Consider the following 19,899-nt stretch of genomic DNA (forward strand, 5'->3'; position numbering starts at 1 on the left):
TGCCCTTTGCGTTTACAATTCCCGCCCACAGTTTTGCGTGTTTTCTCGTCTCGTGCGGTCTGCTCCAAAGTATAAAAGAACGCATTATTCAACGACCGCAAAACACTGGAATAAGTTTAATTACTTAGCTTACAGTTAAAATAAAACAAGAATAACGTGTATTTGTGGTGTGATAAATAATCGATAAAAAGAGCAAACGCATCAACCCAATCCAACGGTACTCAAGGGACGCCAGCAAAGCGGGGGAAGGGGACGCTACGTGTGGCGTTTGCACTTGATTAAAGTTTGTCACGGAAAACGGCATCAAATTAAATAAATATATAAATATAAAACGAATAAACGACGAGCTTAACACACAATCAAATATTAGTTGTAATTATTGTTGTTATTGAATTGTTGTTTTCTTACCGTGCTCGGGGACAGTTGCTCGGCGTCGCTCCCCCTTCCCCTCTTCAACAACATCAACTCCAGTTGCTGATATAATGACAATAGTCGATCTGAGTACAATTAATTGGATACCAGCTTTAAAAGCGGTTCAATGTCAAGAAGTAAGTGCAAAAGTCTTTAAGCGGATTACAAATTTATTAAAGAGGATTGCATAGAAAGGGTGTTAATCAGGGGTGTTCCAGAAACAATACAAACCAACCGAGGACTTACCGAAAAGTAAGAGTTTTCGGTTTGTTCGCATTTCTGGAAAACCCCTGAATAATAGAAAAGCACAGTACATTTAGATAAGTAACTGTTTTCACGAATTACAAAAATCGTTTTAAAAAAAAATATGATGCTTTAGGATCATAGAACAAATTAAAAAAAAAATGAATTGAGTAAAAATATTTAAAAAAAAAAATAAATAAATAAATAAATTCGCTGAAGATAAAAGCTGATTAGATATAATGCTAAACAACAAAGACAACGTTACCTTTTCATTGCCAGTGTTACCACACCTATACATATTGCCTTAACTGACTTTACGTGATTGGGTTTGTGATTATACTAAGGAAGGAAATGCTCAAGCAGGAAAACGGAAATGTTTCGCTGAGTGTTGCCAACGATTGTCCGACTGTCTGTCTCACTGTCAGGCTTCTTCGTCTGTGCTCGTGCCTGGCGCTCTAGGGTCACGACAGCTGACACAATCAGCTGCTGTGGGTCCCATACTGTGACATTTTGTTAACCTTGATAACAATGCCTGAATTCCCTTGAAAGCGGAGTTCTGTTTCTGTTTCGTGTGCACCTTCAGTCTGTAATTGATGAACGTTTTGTTTAATGAATTGCATGCAGCGTTGTGCTCCCCTCATAACTCACAATTTACAGGAATGTCCTCCAACCTCACCCACCTGTCTGCCCCTCTGCTGTTTATACACCTAGGTAGGTGTATTCTTTGCTCGCGCTGTTATTTTCTCTACTTTATGTTTATGTCTCTATCTATTTTTAAAACAACCATTCACGTGTGTGCGCCCGGCCGGTCAATGTGGCGTATACGCAATGCTACTATTAGAATGCTACTCGCGCCCAGTTTGTGGCAAGTTGCACGTGCTAAGAAGCAAAGGGAAAAATGTAGCAATTTATTTAACAAATGTTAATTTATTATTTAAACGATATTCAGTAATAATACTACATATATATTTAAAAAAACTACAGCATAAATTCTAAATTGAAAAATCTATCGCTCACATTTATAAATAATAAATTAATAAATAAATTAGAATGTAAAAATTTAAATTAATATTATAGATATACAAACATATAGATTTTACTAAAACTTTTAATTTATTTATTTCTGTACTCAAATAACTCTGCCTGGCAATAAATAGAAGTTTTGAAGTCTAGAATTTATTCAAGCAAACAAAGCTTTTTCTTCTGCTTAGAATTGTCGCATAAAAATGCACCCAGAAAAGCTTCAGCAGTTGGGGGCAATAATAAAACTGCAACGATTTCCTGTTTATACCGTGTGTGCGAGTGTGTGCTGCCACAGGTGGTTGTTGTTGCACACACACTTTTAACCACAAAAAGTTTATTTGTGTTAGAAATTTTGCACGCTTCAAGTAAATAAATGCAAAGCTCACACCCACATGATAGCGCTCAGCGGTTGTTGTTTCTGCTTCTGCTGTTGTTGTTGTTGTTGCGGCACATAAAATGCATTTCTATACAAATACAAAGACAAAACGCAGTTACTGATTACAACAGCAGTTGTCAAATGACGCACACAAACGAACCAAAAAGAATATTAAACAACAACAACCAACTGCATATTACAAAACAAAACAAAAAAAAATGTAAGCCTTGTCGGGGACGGTTGTTGTCGGCGTCGCAATCGCAGTCGCTGCCTCAGTCAACGTCAGCAGCGAGATTATTATTACTGGGAAAAGCTTTTTTTGCCATCGCCTCAGATTTTGATTCAGAACGGAAAAGTGACGCGTCGCTAACGCACGGATGAATCGCAAATCGCCGCGCGTTTCACTAAATAATTTCAAATAAATTCCACTTGAGATACATAAAGAAAATAAATATATAGAAGTACAACAAATAAATATACAAAGAGAGCGAACGAAAGAGAGATCGAGATAAATTGGTCGGCGGGCGCTTTGGAAAGTCGGAAAATTCATAGGAATCTTTGGGCCTGGAATCCCATTGGCAATACGAGTGTCTTCATTAGCTTTATACTCGCGGCAACAGTTGGATAGTTCGTGTCAGTTCGTGACTTAAACAAAACAACCCGAATAATTAGCTATACTACGAGATATTTGAAACAAATGTAACGATTACGATCGACAAATTGCAGTAATATAACAATTTTCGATTTAAGTTTCAAGTGTTTTGCATTTACAAAAGCCTTTTCTTCTTGTGTTCATAGAATTCTAAAATGGAAGAGGTAATAATATATCTACATACATTTTTTATGTAAACTATTAAATCAATTCAATGTTTTTTGCATTTAAGAAGTTTTCGAGCTCAGGTTTTCTTCAACATTTAATAGACTTTAATACTTGCTTTCTATATAATATCAAACGTATAAGGTGTTATTTAATAACATATTTAGTATTTGCTTCCTGGCTGTGCATAATCAGTCTAAATGTATTATCATATAATTGATAACCATCACATTTTAAATAAAGCAAACTAATCCAATATTTCTAATCAATTCAATGAAATTAATTTGCATTTTTAGTGATAATTTTAAATTACAAATACAAATTCAGACGATTAGATAAATGATAAGCACATACCTAAAACTGATGAAATCTGCAGTAATAAAAAATATTCAAATTATATTTTAAGGAATTAAATAAGTAAATAAGCTTTGACAAACAACTGTGACTGCCTGTCATTGTTTCAATTCACATAAGCACTACAATTATATAAAATAGACAACAGAATTGAAAATGACAACACACACAAACATATAAACATATGTATGAGTATATGATCTATATAAAAAAAAGCTCGACAACGCATCATATGTTTTTTGGCGGCCGTCCCTCAGTTTCCATTTTAATGTCAAGCAACAACAATATGAACGGAATCACCTTCATTGAGAATATAAATTATCTCAACGCTATCTCAGTTTTCACTGGAGACTGTTGTTGTTTTTATGGTTTTCATTCATTTCGCACATTACATTAAACTGGTCTTATTTCATTTCATTAAGTCGAAAGAAGGCTTGACCTATGTCTCTCTCTCTCTCTCTCTCTCTCTCTCTCTCTCTTTCTCTATCTCTCTTTCTCTATCTCTCTTCATCTTCCCCCTCTCTCTATGTCTGTTCTGACTGCTGTTTTCATTAAATTTTAGCGATCGTCAATTAGCGGACTGGCCGCCCCTGCGTATACGTAATCCGTCATATCTATATCGTTCAAGTATCTGTGAGGTTTTTTTGCAACTTGGCCTACTGAAATTGGCTTTTAACTACACTAGTAATTGTAGCTATGGCCGTAAATATTAAATATAACAGAGGATAGCGAAACAGTTGTCAGAACTAACATTAACTTTGACTTTAATGCGTCCTTAAGCTCAGTTATGAAAATTTATTTGATTTGTTAAATACATAAATAAATTTGCATCGCTTGCCTGCCACAAACTATTGTTGCTGGCGGTGTCATGAGCTTTCCCAGCTGTGGCAACGGCGATAATGAACAGCTGGAATGACCTTGACAGATGTTGCGAAACTTTGCAGTGTTTTTTGCAGGTTGTCAGGTGCTCAGACTTTGCATAGTGATACGAATGCGAAATGTAATATAAACGAAGACAGTAAGCAGCACGTGCCACTTGCTGCAGGTACAGGTGCCTCTTTCAGCCTATGCTGCCACCAGCAGTTGTCCGACCTTTGCCTGGGCGGAGCAACAGTCAGAAACTAGCAGACAAATGACCTCATTATAATTTTCCATAAAAAAAAGCAGACAAAAAACTTTCATCGTGCAAATAATTTTACCTGCCGTCATACATGGCGTATGTGCAATATTATACGGAATTTGCAGCTGCATGCAATCCCCATTCATGTGTGTATGTGTGTTTGTGTGAATGTTTGTCGGATTTCAAGTTCAACGTGCATTTGTGGGGGATTTGGCGCTTGGCATAATAAATGAAAACTGTTTTTTCTTTTGATTATTCAGGCGTTGAGCTCTCTGGCTTTTGATTATGCTTATGTCCTTATGGAATGGATTTCTCGATGCTTTGTAATTTTACCGACTTTAAATTAATGTGTAAGAATAATATAAAACGATATTAAAGTAAAGGATTCATTTCTAAATTATTCTAAAAACACATTTTTCAACATTCTGCATATTTTTTTCACTACAAGTTTATTTAATTTAATTTTAATTTATTAAAGAAAATTGGAATCGATATTTCATTAGTTTGATTTAATATTGCTTTATTCTCTGCACAAACAAGCTGATAAGATTCAATTTTAGCACAGGAGTCAATTCAATGTTTTTCTGTTGATGTCAATGCAATAAACGTATTTGTTTTATTTTATTATAAAAAATAACAGCATATATGTAATCGTACATATGTATGTGCATATAAATGGGGCTGCAAATGGGGCGGGGTGCCCCCAGCAACGGAGAGAATGACGATTCCCATGCATGATAATCCCATTACGTCAATGGATTAATTGATAAATGTGAGTAGAGACTTGAACGAAATCGAACTTGTTGACGGAATTACAGCAACGTTGTTGACCCAATGGCCCTGGACGGTGTGTATATAGGAAATGCAGAGAGAACGAGTGAGATATGCAGACTTTACCTATTAATAGTTAATTTTTGTGGCCTATTTTTACTCACCACTCTCCCCTCGCATTGAAAATTGTTTGCAAACAAACCATAAAATTTGCTATATTTATGATGTCAACAACTGAGCGAATAATTGAAAAGAGCACGAAAACATGCAAAGAGCACAATCGTTTAAGAGAGCAAGCGATCGATTTTGAAAGAACCCCTTCCACAAAGCAAGATAAAACGTGCCGTTCTCTCTTCTTCAGCTTGCATAAAATTCGCTCAATTTTCTTGCGCTCCCTCTCTCTCTCATTCTATCTCTCTCTTTAGCATATGAAAGAATAGTAGCAGCAATTTGGACAGTCAGTTGGTTTTGTGCGCTTCAGCTTGATTCAGTTCTGTTTAATTTGCTTCAGTTCAAGTTGATCAGCTAATTAATGCCAGGCGTATAACTTGGCTCTGAAGCAACAACAAAAGTTGTACAATTTTAATAACAACAAAATGCCAATTACCGCAACAGTGAGTTCTATAAAAAAAAAAAATCTTTGGCTTTTATAGAGAGCAACAAGATTTATGACACGTGTTGCTTTTGTTTGCCATGCGAAGAGTGAGCGAAAAATTGAGAGAGCGTTTGTCATATGACGGCGCGTGTGTGTATGTGTGTGTGTGCATTTATGTAAATAAATTGTTTGTAATCTCTTTATCTCTTTTCTTTTACTTTGCAGTCTCCTTCACTATTAAAGCGCGCCGGGACGGAAAAGCTGCGAGAAGTCTTCCAGAAGTATGCCTCATTGCAAAAGGATGGCGAGCATTATATGACGAGTGAGGATTTCGTAAGAAAGTTCCTTGGCCTGTTCACGGAGGCAGCTTTTAATGATGTAAGTAACAAACATCATTGGGTCATTGCAAGGTTATACTCTATACAGTCGCTGCCAGTCGTATTTTGATAAGCAATCGACAACAACAACAACAGCTAGAGCAACCCTTGCGCTTATCAACATCCAACAGATAGCATTTACCTGTGTGAAAGTAACATAGAATCTGTTCAAACATCCAAGCGAGTACGAGTCGTATTCATCCATACTCATCACATCTGAAACTGATTCACAATGAACTCGGCAAATCACTTGGCCGCCTCGTGCTAACGTCACAACATTTAAATTGCTTTCTTATCAATTGTTTGACTAGTCGGGAATCGTAACTGATTTCCAGCTGCGACCAGGTCGAAGTCTGCGAATTGTACTTTATTTATTTGGGATTAGTGATAAAGTCTTTTTATAGCCAATAACAATTAGCCAATTTCGAATGTCCGGTTAAACATTGAACTCTTCTTTTTTATCTTGAAGGAATCGGTGCGCTTATTGGCCGGCATTGCAGACACGAGCAAAGATGGTCTCATATCATTCTCGGAGTTCCAGGCATTCGAGGGTCTACTCTGCGCCCCCGATGCTCTCTATAGAACTGCCTTTCAGCTGTTCGATCGCCAAGGCAATGGCAATGTCTCATATGGTAAATATAAACATCATTTACATATATATTTCTCAATTCTAATGGACATCAACTTTTAGCGGACTTCGCTGATGTTGTACAAAAAACTGAGCTGCACTCAAAAGTACCTTTCAGCTTAGACGGTACATTTATAAAACGATACTTTGGAGAGGTAAGTTGTACATAACTTGACTGTGAAATGAAACCACTTTTAATTTAATCACTATTTTCAATGTGTAGAAGAAGCAACGCCTTATCAACTATGCGGAATTTACGCAATTGCTGCATGATTTTCACGAGGAGCACGCAATGGAGGCATTCCGTAGCAAGGATCCAGCTGGCACTGGATTCATATCCCCCCTAGACTTTCAGGATATTATTGTTAAGGTTAAGCGGCATTTACTCACCCCCGATGTCAAGGATAACTTGGTGGCGGTAAGTGTTTTAGATAATCCAATTCAAGAGATCATTTGTAATTCCCATCTATGTGATTATGACAGGTCACGGAGGGTCACAGAGTGAGCTTCCCGTATTTCATAGCATTTACCTCGCTGCTGAACAACATGGAGCTCATCAAGCAGGTCTATCTGCATGCCAGCAAGGGCAGTCGCACCGAGACGGTAACCAAGAATGAGCTACTCTATGCGGCACAGACTATGAGCCAGATTACGCCTCTAGAAATTGACATTCTATTCCAACTGACGGGCGCCGTTAATCATCCAGGGTGAGTCCCCCAATCTCTTAATCTCTTGTTGATCTTCTCGTGTCTTTGTACCACAAACCAACAGCAACAAACATAGACGAACTATTAATACCCTTGCAGAGCCATGTATTAAATTTTCTGCTGATCGTTCCTATGACAGCTATTTGATATAGAACTCCGCATTTTATTATATTTAGTCAAACTATAAAATTTTGTCAAGATGTATGGGAAACGACAATTGCATATTCTCTGAGATTTGTTGACAAATCTTAAAAAAAAGAAATGTTTTTCATATTAATAGAATTTTTGACCGACCGTTCCAATAACATGTACTTTGTGCAGCAAAAAAAATGAGTTTTACCAAGATTTATCAAAATAGCTTTAAAATTGAGAGAGTTTTCATAGAAATAAGAAGAATATATATACTTTATGGGATCTGCCAAGCCACATTTCCTGACTAAATTATGGTGTCTTCTGCAAGGGTATAATAGGTATTAGGTGTACAATAGGCGATTCAATCTAACCGACACTTAATTAAAGTAGTTTCACATATTTGTGTATGTTTCTCCGTGTGTTACTAATTCTCTCTCTCTCTCTGTTTCTTTACATCTCTCCCTTTCATTGTCACTCTCATTCATTTAATGAAATTGCATACAAATTTGTCGATTGAATTGTAAATAATTAGAAGCTGGTGGAAACGTAAAAAGATTTCTCCTAGGAGGCAAGTTTTGTTGCCCTTTAAAAAAAGCATTTTTTTCGCATGGTTTTGCTCTTTCTCTCTCTCCTTCTTCCTTAAATAAGTTATTTATGCTCACCCCTTTGATGTGCTTTTTTTGTATAGATTGTTATAGATTTAAATCTTCACTTCCTTAATTAATTTAATTGAATATTTTGTCTCAACAGCCGCATTGACTACAGCGACCTGAGCAACATTGCACCCGAGCATTATACGAAACATATCACTCATCGACTCGCCGAAATCAAGGCTGTGGACAGTCCTAATGATCGATCAGCCTTAATTCAAGTGCTTGAGGCCACTTATCGCTTCACTCTAGCTTCCTTTGCGGGCGGTAAGTTTGAATTGGATAAGAATCCCTTTAATTGACTTCATTTTTAATTATATTCCTACAGCTACTGGCGCCACTGTGGTTTATCCCATTGATCTGGTCAAGACACGCATGCAGAATCAACGCACTGGCTCCATGATTGGTGAAATCGCCTATAGAAATTCCTGGGATTGCTTCAAGAAGGTGCATTAAATTGAATCTCTCTCTTGTATTCTTGTATTGTAAACAATTTTAATTTCATTGCCAGGTCATTCGACATGAGGGTGTCCTTGGTCTTTATCGCGGTCTTCTGCCTCAGCTGATGGGCGTGGCACCTGAGAAGGCCATCAAGCTGACGGTCAATGATTTTGTACGCGACAAATTCACCGACAAACGCAGCAACATTCCCGTCTGGGGTGAGGTTCTTGCCGGTGGTTGTGGTGGTGCCGCCCAGGTTATCTTCACCAATCCCCTGGAGATTGTCAAGATTCGACTGCAAGTGGCTGGCGAAATTGCTGGTGGCTCCAAGATTAGTGCCTTATCCGTGGTCCGCGAGTTGGGCTTCTTTGGACTGTACAAAGGCGCCAAGGCTTGTTTGCTGCGTGATGTGAACTTCTCGGCCATTTACTTCCCAACATATGCGCACGTTAAGGCCTCCCTGGCCGATAAGGATGGCTATAATAGTCCTATATCTCTGCTGGCAGCTGGTGCCATTGCCGGCATTCCTGCTGCCTCGCTGGTCACGCCAGCAGATGTGATCAAGACACGTCTTCAGGTCGCCGCACGCGCAGGACAAACAACATACACGGGACTTTGGGATGCCACCAAAAAGATCATGGCTGAGGAGGGTCCACGTGCATTCTGGAAGGGCACAGCTGGTGAGTACTCTTCGAAATCCTTCGCTCTCAATGTCTGCATCTATTAATCTTCATTGTCTGCAGCCCGCGTCTGTCGTTCGTCACCTCAGTTCGGTGTCACCTTGTTCACCTATGAGTTGTTGCAACGTCTCTTCTATGTGGACTTTGGCGGCAATCAACCTAAAGGATCCCAGGGCAACAAGTCCGCCATAGGACTGGACAGCACGCTGAGCACGGCGCAAGCTCGTCCCGATCACATCGGTGGCTACAATGCCGCCGTTCCTCTCCTCGCCGGCATTGAGTCAAAGTTTGGTCTGTATCTGCCTCGATTTGGACGTGGAGGTGTCGCTGTTCCCACAACAGCTGGATCGGCAACGAGTTCATGATTGTATTGGCGCCATCGCCTGCCCTGCGTCAGTTAGGTCTAAACTTGTACAGTTGTAGCCATAGATACATATATACATAGATACATCTAGATGAACTGTTCACATGTAAATATATCTTTTGCTAGAACACATTTACACAAGACAAACAACAGAAAAAAAAGTGAGAGAGAGAGAGAAAATGTGTGGAAACTAGTAAAGTAATCAATCGATTCCTTAACCCCCCATATACATTTATAAATACTTATAGTGTATATACATATGTTTATAGCAGATATTTATGGCACACAATTGATGGCAACTGTTTTTACCTACACTAGAGAATCGAGAATGTAGTTTCAGAAATGAAAACTTTAAGCTGTTTTTTTGTAAACATTTTTTAACTAGATGCATAGTATAAAGTTTAAACAAATCACTGAACGTCAACTTTTGCACTCAATGAACTATTTAAGCGTAAAACAATAAACCTTTTAATGTTAAGACGAATTTGTTCAAAAGTTATAAAAGGAAAATGCAATGAATTACCTCTTAGCTAATAAATTTAAATAAATACAATTTAAAAAATTTACAAAATGGAAAATTAACTTTTTGGTGTCTTAACTTTAATTAATCAAATTAAATAGTAGATACAAGAAATAATTTATAATAATAGTAATGACAAGAATGATTAATTGAACCCAAAGTATCAGGAAAACCAATCACAGCTTAAGGATCTAAAGGCCGTTTAAATTATTATATGCAAATATATTCAATTAAAATTCGAAACGCTCTTGCTTCTTTTAAATCTCTACTAAGTCTCAGTGTTTAAATATCTTCTCTAAGAGCTGTCAATATTGTTTTTATGAGTTTATTGATTTCTCAGCTTAGTCTCATTTCTGTAAGCAAATTATATACCTACAAATCTAGAAAGCAAACGCAACATTTTTCACAACTTTTCTCGTACTTATGTGTCGTATTGGAAAGTTCCGCAAATTGGATATTTATGTCCATTGCCAGGTCAATGAAGCTTAAATGAAACAACTGCAATTTTTAGTGGCACATTCGATTAGAATACTCGAGCGACGACAAGTTAATTCCAGGTCTAGGCAGAAGGTTTCCAGGTCAGTCAAAGCCTGACAATAAAATTCAGTTTCGAATTCAACAGTTTTGTGACATTGTGATTTACTGGGTCTTGGATACACCCCTTGGTAGTGGGAGTCTGCTGACCATGACCGTCAGAGGCAAAGTGGAAACATTCGTTGACCGTTAAGCATTTAATTCTGCACGCAGTGCGTAGGCACTGTGCTCTACCTAATCACAGGTTGCATGCCCCACAGAGGTTTCCATTGCGGCGGCCATAAAAAGTCACAATCGATCGCTACAGCAGCCGCAGTTTCATTTCAAACCTTGACGCGATCGCAACGAAATGCAAGTGAAATATAGTTTGAACTTAATCGCAGTGTGCTTGTTGTTGCCACTTGTGGCATCTCAAACGGATACGCGTATCTCATGGATATCCCAGTTGAAGCAGCTGCGTCATCAGCTTCACGATTGCCTCCAATCCGGAGGTGGAACGGGTTTGTGGTCCTGTTTCCGCACTCGCAGTCTGCAAATCTTCGAGAATATCATGACTTCGGATGTGATACCGCTCTATGAGGGAGTGCGTCTAATGGCTGCCCCAAATGCCACAAGTGGTCAAGTGAGGCAAGCTGCCGATGAGCGTAAGGATCTTAAACATCTCACCTGGTTCGATCAATTGGCCGGCAGCTTAGCCAAGGGATTAACTACACACACTTTACAAATTAACTTGGTAAAGCTGACAGAGCGGTATCTAGGTAACGGTAGGTGGCATAAACTTTAACCTTTCCCCGATCACAATTGATACATGTATGTATGTCATCTGTAGATGCACCTGAAAGTCAAAAGGATTCTGCGGGCAGTGCTCGAGTTCGAAGGCATCGTTTCAACATGATTATCACAATGATGTTTGGAGTCACAGCTCTGGGCGCAGTTCTCGTTCCCATGGGCTTTCAAATGCTATCCATAGTCAGCGGTAAGGCTTTGCTGTTGGCTAAGATGGCCTTACTTTTGGCATCCATTAATGGCCTAAAGCGGGTAAGTTTTTTCTGCGGATTCACCTTTAAAAAGTGGCTTTACTCAATTTAAAACACTTTCTTTCGATAGGTGGCAAATTCTGGACTTCATTATGGCCTTTACCATGTGCCTGGCGAGCATCTGGGTGGATATTACGATCGTGGCGACCTCAATCATCCCCGCAATGTGCCTATACCCGTGGCCGTGGCGCCTTCACTTGACATGGGCTTAAAATAAGTTTAAGAACTAAAGTCAATATTAGTAGTTTTACATTTTTTTTTTTTTTAAGATTTATTAATTATTGAACTTTAATTTTAAAATTAATTCAAAATAGAACTTCTACTTAATTAATTTTTATTTTAATTCTTATTTAATTCTTAAATACATTAAATACCAAATTGAAAAAAAAAAAAAATTTTGATTTTTCAAAAAAATTAAAAAAAAAAAAATAAAAAAAAAAAAAAAAAAAAAAAAAATTTTTTTTTTTTTTTTTTTAAAATTTTATTATATATATATTATATATATATATATATATTTTAAATTAAAACACATTTCATTTTTTTTTTAAATAAAATACTACAATTAAACTATATTCAAAGATTAATTAATCTCCATAACATCTTCAGTTATACTATAAATATCTTTTTAATAATATTAAAAAAATAAAATTAAAAACAAATAATAATCTTTTTTAAATTATTATGTAATAATTGAGAATAATTAAACTATAAATTTGAAAATAAATCTTTTCAAAAAAGAAATAATTTAAAAAAAAAAAATAAACTAATAATATAATAAACCATATTGAACCTAAAAATAAAAAATTATAATTTCAAAGACAACAACTTTTTATTAAATTAAACCAAAGTATAAAAAACCATATAAAAAACAAATTATAATAAATTAAAACAATAAAAAATTAATATAAAAAAAACAAATTTAATTTTAATAAAAAATTAAAGGAAAAATTAATCAAATAAATATACAATAATCGAATATAACTCAAATCAAATATAAACAAATTAAAATACTAACCGAAAATAACAAACAGTTAAACCTGTAAACTAAAAAATATATTAATATTTCTTTATTATATCCAATAAAATAGCTAAAGCTAAATAAATTAGAAACATTAAAACAAGCAGAAGTTAAAGGTATATGGATTCTTAAACCTCCTATTAACCGAATATCTTGAGAATTATTTATATTATGAATAATAGCTGTAAAGCAATAAAGCATGAATAAAGCATGTAATTGATAAAATATAAACCCCAACTGACTTAATGTTGATAAGGCAATAATTTTTTTAAATCAAATTCAAAATTTGCCCTAACCCTGCTATAAATATAGTTAAACCAGATAAAAGTAATTTGCCCTATAAAATTTGCTAATAAAATAAAATTAATACACCCCGCAGTTACTAAAGTTGAAGAATGAACTAAAGCAGAAACTGGTGTAGGAGCTGCTATAGCAGCAGGTAACCAAGAAGAAAAGGGAATTTGAGCTCTTTTTGTTATAGCAGCAAGTATAACTAATGAACCAATTACTATTATTTCAAACTCATTTTGTATAATTTCTAAATAAAATACATAATTTCATCTCCCATAATTTAATATTCAAGCAATTGCTAATAACAACGCTACATCCCCAATTCGATTTGATAGCGCAGTTAATATACCAGCATTATAAGATTTTACATTTTGAAAATAAATAACTAAACAATAAGAAACTAACCCCAAACCATCTCATCCTAATAAAATTCTGATTAAATTTGGTCTAATAATTAATAATATTATTGATAAAACAAATATTAAAACTAATATAATAAATCGATTAATATTAACGTCAATTCTTATATATTCTTTTCTATAATAAATTACTAAAGAAGAAATTATTAAAACAAAAGATATAAATAATAATCTTATTCAATCAAACAAAAATGTTATAACAATTGATATTGAATTTAAAGAAACCACTTCCCATTCAATAAAATAAACTATATTATTTAATAAAAAATATAAACTAAAAACAAAACAAGATAATCTAATAGAAATTAAATTAACAAATCTAATTCTACAAATTGATAAATATTTCACGATCTAAAATGAATTACTCATATCACTAACACCACAAATTAGTATTTTTATTAAACTATTTAAATATAATCACAATAAACATATATCTCTTTTTATAATTAATAAATTTAAAGGTAATCAATGTAATATTATTAATAAATATTCACGAATTTTTCCTCCTCTAAATGAATAGACTCCAGAAAAAATTTTCCCGTGTTGTCTAAATGAATATAAATATAAAGTATAGGCAGCTCTGAAAAATGATAAAAAAGATAATATAATTATAGAAACTCATGATCAAGAAACAATTCTATTTAATAAAGAAATTTCTCCTAATAAATTTAAAGTAGGAGGAGCTGCTATATTTGCAGAACTTAATAAAAATCATCATAAAGCTATTGCGGGTATAAAATTTAATAACCCCTTATTAATTAATAATCTCCGACTACCTAATCGTTCATATGAAACATTAGCTAAACAAAATAAACCAGAAGAACATAACCCATGAGCAATTATTAATCTATAAGAGCCGCATAAACCTCAATAACTTATTGTTAATAACCCAGCTAATACAATTCCTATATGAGCAACAGAAGAATAAGCAATTAAAGCCTTTAAATCAGTTTGCCGTAAACAAACAAATCTCACCAAAACTCCCCCTACTAATCTAATTCTAATTCAAATAAATCTATATTTTATATTTATTAACTGCAATAAAGAAATAACTCGCAATATACCGTACCCACCTAATTTTAATATAATTCCGGCTAAAATTATTGAACCCGACACCGGAGCCTCTACATGAGCCTTTGGTAATCATAAGTGAACTAAAAATATTGGTATTTTTACTAAAAACGCACACATTATACAAAAATAAAGTAAGTCATAATTAAATATAAAATTATTTATTAAATAAAAATTTATTGTACCTATTTTATTTATTAAATAAAAAATACCAATTAATATGGGTAAAGAAACTAATAAAGTATAAAACAATAAATAAATCCCAGCTTGTAATCGTTCAGGTTGATACCCTCAACCTAAAATTAAAAATAAAGTAGGAATTAATCTTCTTTCAAAAAATAAATAAAACATAAATAATCTTATTCTTCTAAATGTTAAAACTAATAACAACAATAATAAAACAATATTTAATAAAAATAAATTTTTATAATTATTATATTTATTAACTCTTTCTCTTGCTAATAATATTAATGAACAAATTCATAAACTCAATAAAATCAACCCATAAGATAGTATATCACAGCCTAAAAAATAAGAGATATCTATTCAATAATTTGAAAAATTATTTATTAATAAAAAAATAAATCTAATAAAAAATATTAAAATTTGCACCATTCAGTATATTTTATTAATAAAACAAATTGGAGATAAAAATAACAAAAATAAAACTAATTTTAACATTATATAATTCTAAAGGACTGAAAATAATCATTACCATGAGTACGAATTATAGAAACTAAAATTGATAAACCTAAAGCACCTTCACAAACTCTAAAAGTTAAAAATATTATACTAAAATAATTTTCATAATTTAATATATTTAAATAAATAAATAATATAAAAAATAAAATTAATACAATAAATTCTAATCTTAATAGTATAGAAAGCAAATGTTTTCGATTTGAAACAAAACAAAATAAACCTAAAATAAATAAAATTATAGGAAAACTTCAATATAAAATTATAATCATTAGTTTTAATAGTTTAATAAAAACATTGGTCTTGTAAATCAAAAATAAGATTAATTCTTTTAAAACTTCAAGAGAAAAGAATTTCTTTTTCATTAATCCCCAAAATTAATATTTTAAATAAACTACCTCTTGATATTCTTCAATTAATTATTTACTCATTAATTTTAATTTCATCAATTATTTTTATTAATATAATTCATCCTCTTGCTATAGGACTTACACTTTTAATTCAAACAATTTTAATTTGTTTAATCACTGGACTAATAACGAAATCATTTTGATTTTCGTATATTTTATTTTTAATTTTTCTAGGAGGGATACTAGTTTTATTTATTTATGTTACTTCCCTTGCATCTAATGAAATATTTAATTTATCAATTAAACTAACATTAATTTCTTTTTTTTTATTATTTTCCCTATTAATTTTTAGATTATTAATTGATAAAAATTCTTCAATAATAATCTTTTTAAATAACGAAATAGAAAATATTTCTAATTTAAATTCGTATATCACAGAAAATTCTCTCTCTTTAAATAAACTATACAATTTTCCAACAAATTTAATAACGATTCTTCTTATAAATTATCTTCTTATTACTTTAATTGTAGCAGTAAAAATTACTAATATACAAAAAGGACCTCTTCGTATAATAAACTAATGAATAAACCTATACGAACTTCACACCCTTTATTTAAAATTGCAAATAATGCTCTGGTAGATTTACCAGCCCCTATTAATATTTCAAGATGATGAAATTTTGGATCATTATTAGGTTTATGTTTAATTATTCAAATTCTAACAGGATTATTTTTAGCTATACATTACACAGCAGACGTAAATTTAGCATTTAATAGAGTAAACCATATTTGTCGTGATGTAAATTTTGGTTGATTATTACGAACAATACACGCTAATGGAGCATCTTTCTTTTTTATTTGTATCTATCTTCACGTAGGACGAGGTATATATTATGGTTCATATTTATTTACTCCAACATGAATAGTTGGAGTAATTATTTTATTTTTAGTTATAGGAACTGCTTTTATAGGGTATGTTTTACCATGAGGACAAATATCATTTTGAGGAGCTACTGTAATTACTAATTTATTGTCAGCTGTTCCTTATTTAGGGATTGATCTAGTTCAATGAGTATGAGGAGGGTTTGCTGTTGATAACGCAACATTAACACGATTTTTTACCTTTCACTTTATTTTACCTTTTATTGTCCTTGCAATAACTATAATTCATTTATTATTTTTACACCAAACTGGATCTAATAACCCTATAGGATTAAATTCAAATATTGATAAAATCCCATTTCATCCTTATTTTACATACAAGGATATTGTAGGGTTTATTATTATATTTTTTATTTTAATTGTCTTAGTATTAGTAAGCCCAAATTTACTTGGAGACCCTGATAATTTCATCCCAGCTAACCCTTTGGTAACGCCTGCCCACATTCAACCTGAATGATATTTTTTATTCGCCTATGCAATCCTTCGTTCAATTCCTAATAAATTAGGGGGAGTAATTGCTTTAGTACTTTCAATTGCAATTTTAATAATTTTACCCTTTTACAATTTAAGAAAATTCCGAGGAAATCAATTTTACCCAATTAACCAAATTTTATTCTGAATTATAGTAGTTACAGTAATTTTATTAACATGAATTGGAGCCCGGCCAGTTGAAGAACCTTATGTTTTAATTGGACAAATTCTAACTATTGTTTATTTTTTATACTACTTAATTAACCCACTTGTTAATAAATGATGAGATAATTTATTAAATTAGTTAATGAGCTTGAATAAGCATATGTTTTGAAAACATAAGATAGAAAATTAACTTTCTATTAACTTTACTAAAAAAAATTCATAATAATAAAGAAAATAATAAAATTTTAAACCCAATAAAAAATATCAAATAATTTAAAGAAAATGATAAAAAACATTTTCAAGCTAAATATATTAATTTATCATAACGAAATCGTGGTAAAGTTCCACGAACCCAAATAAATACAAATGAAATAAATATTAATTTTAAATAAAATAATAAATTAAAAACATCACACCCTAAAAAAATTACACAAAATAACATTCTTATAAATAAAATTCTTGCATACTCAGCTAAAAAAATTAAAGCAAATCCTCCTCTTCTATATTCTACATTAAACCCAGAAACTAATTCTGATTCACCTTCAGCAAAATCAAATGGAGTTCGATTAGTTTCTGCTAAAGAAATAGTTAATCATACTAAAGCTATAGGGAATAAAATAATTAAAAATCATATATAAATTTGATAATAGTAAAAATTTAAAAAATTATAACCACCAATTAAAAACACAAAAGATAATAAAATTAAAGCTAATCTAACTTCATAAGAGATAGTTTGAGCAACTGCACGCAATCCTCCTAATAAAGCATAATTTGAATTAGAAGACCAACCAGCTACTATAACAGTATAAACCCCTAAACTTGTACAACATAAAAAAAATAAGCCCCCTAAATTAAATGAGTATAATTTTACAAAAAATGGTATACATATTCAAACAATTAATGATAAAAATAAAGATAAAATTGGAGAAATATAATATCTTAAATAATTTGATAATAACGGATAAGTTTGTTCTTTTGTAAATAACTTAATTGCATCACAAAAAGGTTGGGGAATCCCTATTAAACCAACTTTATTAGGACCCTTTCGAATCTGAATATAACCTAAAACTTTTCGTTCTAATAAAGTTAAAAACGCTACTCTAACCAAAACACAAATAATTAATAATAAACTTCCTACTAAAGACAAAATTAATTCTATATAAAACAAGTACTATTTGTAATAGAAATTACATAAATAAATTCTAAATTTATTGCACTAGTCTGCCAAAATAGCTTGTAATTATTAATAATATTCTTTTTTAAAATATAATTATTTTAATATTTGGTCCTTTCGTACTAAAATATTACAATTAATTAAAGATAGAAACCAACCTGGCTTACGCCGGTTTGAACTCAGATCATGTAAGAATTTAAAAGTCGAACAGACTTTAAATTTGAACGGCTACACCCAAAATTATATCTTAATCCAACATCGAGGTCGCAATCTTTTTTATCGATATGAACTCTCCAAAAAAATTACGCTGTTATCCCTAAAGTAACTTAAATTTTTAATCATTATTAATGGATCAATTATTCATAAATTAATGGTTTTAAAAATTAAAAGTTTTTTAAATTTTAATATCACCCCAATAAAATATTTTAATTTATTAAAATTAAATTAATCTTTAAAATTAAAATAAACAAAATATAAAGATTTATAGGGTCTTCTCGTCTTTTAATAAAATTTTAGCTTTTTGACTAAAAAATAAAATTCTATAAAAAATTAAAATGAAACAGTTAATATTTCGTCCAACCATTCATTCCAGCCTTCAATTAAAAGACTAATGATTATGCTACCTTTGCACAGTTAGAATACTGCGGCCATTTAAAAATTTCAGTGGGCAGGTTAGACTTTAAATTTATTTCAAAAAGACATGTTTTTGTTAAACAGGCGAATATTATTTTTGCCGAATTCTTTAGTTTAACTTATCATTTAAATTTATTTTACAATAAAATATACTAATTTTATCATTATTAATTAATTTTAAAAATTAAAATTAATATTTCAATAAATAATTAAAATTTAATAAATAATTTATTTTATAAAATAAATTATAACATATTTATTAATAATTGCTAATTCTAAGCATACATTTATTAAATTTATTTATTATTTTTAAAAATTTATTTTATAGCTTATCCCATAAAATATTAAAATTATAAATTATTTAATTAAAAAATTTTTTAAATAAATTTATAATTTCTAAATTAAATTTATTTCTTGAAAAACTAGATACCTTTAAAAACGAATAACATTTCATTTCTAATATAATATTTAAAATAATTTTATCACATTAACTTTTATATTATATTAACTCTTTTAAAATCGAGAAAAATATTTGTAAATATTTTTTATTTAATAAACACTGATACACAAGGTACAATAAATTAAATTTTCTTTTTAAATAAAAATTTTTCAAATTATTTCAATTTTCTTTTACAATACTATTAAACTATTATTAAATTTATTTTTTCTTTAAACAATACTAAAACTTTAAAATTTATAATTATTTTTAATACTTTTTATTTAAATAAATTAAAATTAATAAATAAAATCTAATCAATTTATATTGATTTGCACAAAAATCTTTTCAATGTAAATGAAATGCTTTACTAAATAAGCTTTAAATTGTCATTCTAGATACACTTTCCAGTACATCTACTATGTTACGACTTATCTTACCTTAGTAATA

At 31.6% G+C, this 19,899-nt stretch overlaps 3 protein-coding genes across 5 annotated transcripts; all 3 read left to right on the forward strand.

Annotated features, from left to right (window-relative positions):
- Nucleotides 1-32: 32 nt before the first annotated feature.
- On the forward strand, nt 33-10,267 carry LOC117790358 (calcium-binding mitochondrial carrier protein Aralar1). 3 transcript variants are annotated; one of them, XM_034629788.1, is made up of 10 exons: nt 33-548; nt 5,936-6,088; nt 6,557-6,719; nt 6,779-6,870; nt 6,939-7,133; nt 7,199-7,422; nt 8,305-8,471; nt 8,533-8,651; nt 8,716-9,325; nt 9,389-10,267. In XM_034629788.1, exons 1-10 carry the CDS (start codon nt 483-485, stop codon nt 9,688-9,690), a joined length of 2,091 nt encoding a protein of 696 aa, XP_034485679.1. In that variant the 5' UTR covers nt 33-482; the 3' UTR covers nt 9,691-10,267. The 3 variants fall into 3 exon arrangements, with proteins under 3 accessions (XP_034485679.1, XP_034485681.1, XP_034485680.1); XM_034629790.1 differs by lacking the exon at nt 33-548 and adding an exon at nt 2,357-2,869; XM_034629789.1 differs by lacking the exon at nt 33-548 and adding an exon at nt 5,570-5,729.
- Nucleotides 10,268-10,271: 4 nt separating this feature from the next.
- LOC117790360 lies at nt 10,272-12,019 on the forward strand. The gene is made up of 3 exons (XM_034629791.1): nt 10,272-11,501; nt 11,573-11,781; nt 11,851-12,019. The coding sequence occupies exons 1-3, from the start codon at nt 11,093-11,095 to the stop codon at nt 11,995-11,997; spliced, it is 765 nt and encodes a 254-aa protein (XP_034485682.1). The 5' UTR covers nt 10,272-11,092; the 3' UTR covers nt 11,998-12,019.
- Nucleotides 12,020-15,295: 3,276 nt separating this feature from the next.
- On the forward strand, nt 15,296-17,344 carry LOC117789465 (NADH-ubiquinone oxidoreductase chain 6-like). The gene is given in 2 exon segments (XM_034628497.1): nt 15,296-15,299; nt 15,623-17,344. Coding segments are annotated over 2 exon segments (591 nt in total). The 3' UTR covers nt 16,210-17,344.
- Nucleotides 17,345-19,899: the final 2,555 nt, after the last annotated feature.

Source organism: Drosophila innubila (genome assembly GCF_004354385.1).
Source record: "Drosophila innubila isolate TH190305 chromosome 3R unlocalized genomic scaffold, UK_Dinn_1.0 2_E_3R, whole genome shotgun sequence".
Classification (NCBI taxonomy): domain Eukaryota; kingdom Metazoa; phylum Arthropoda; class Insecta; order Diptera; family Drosophilidae; genus Drosophila; species Drosophila innubila.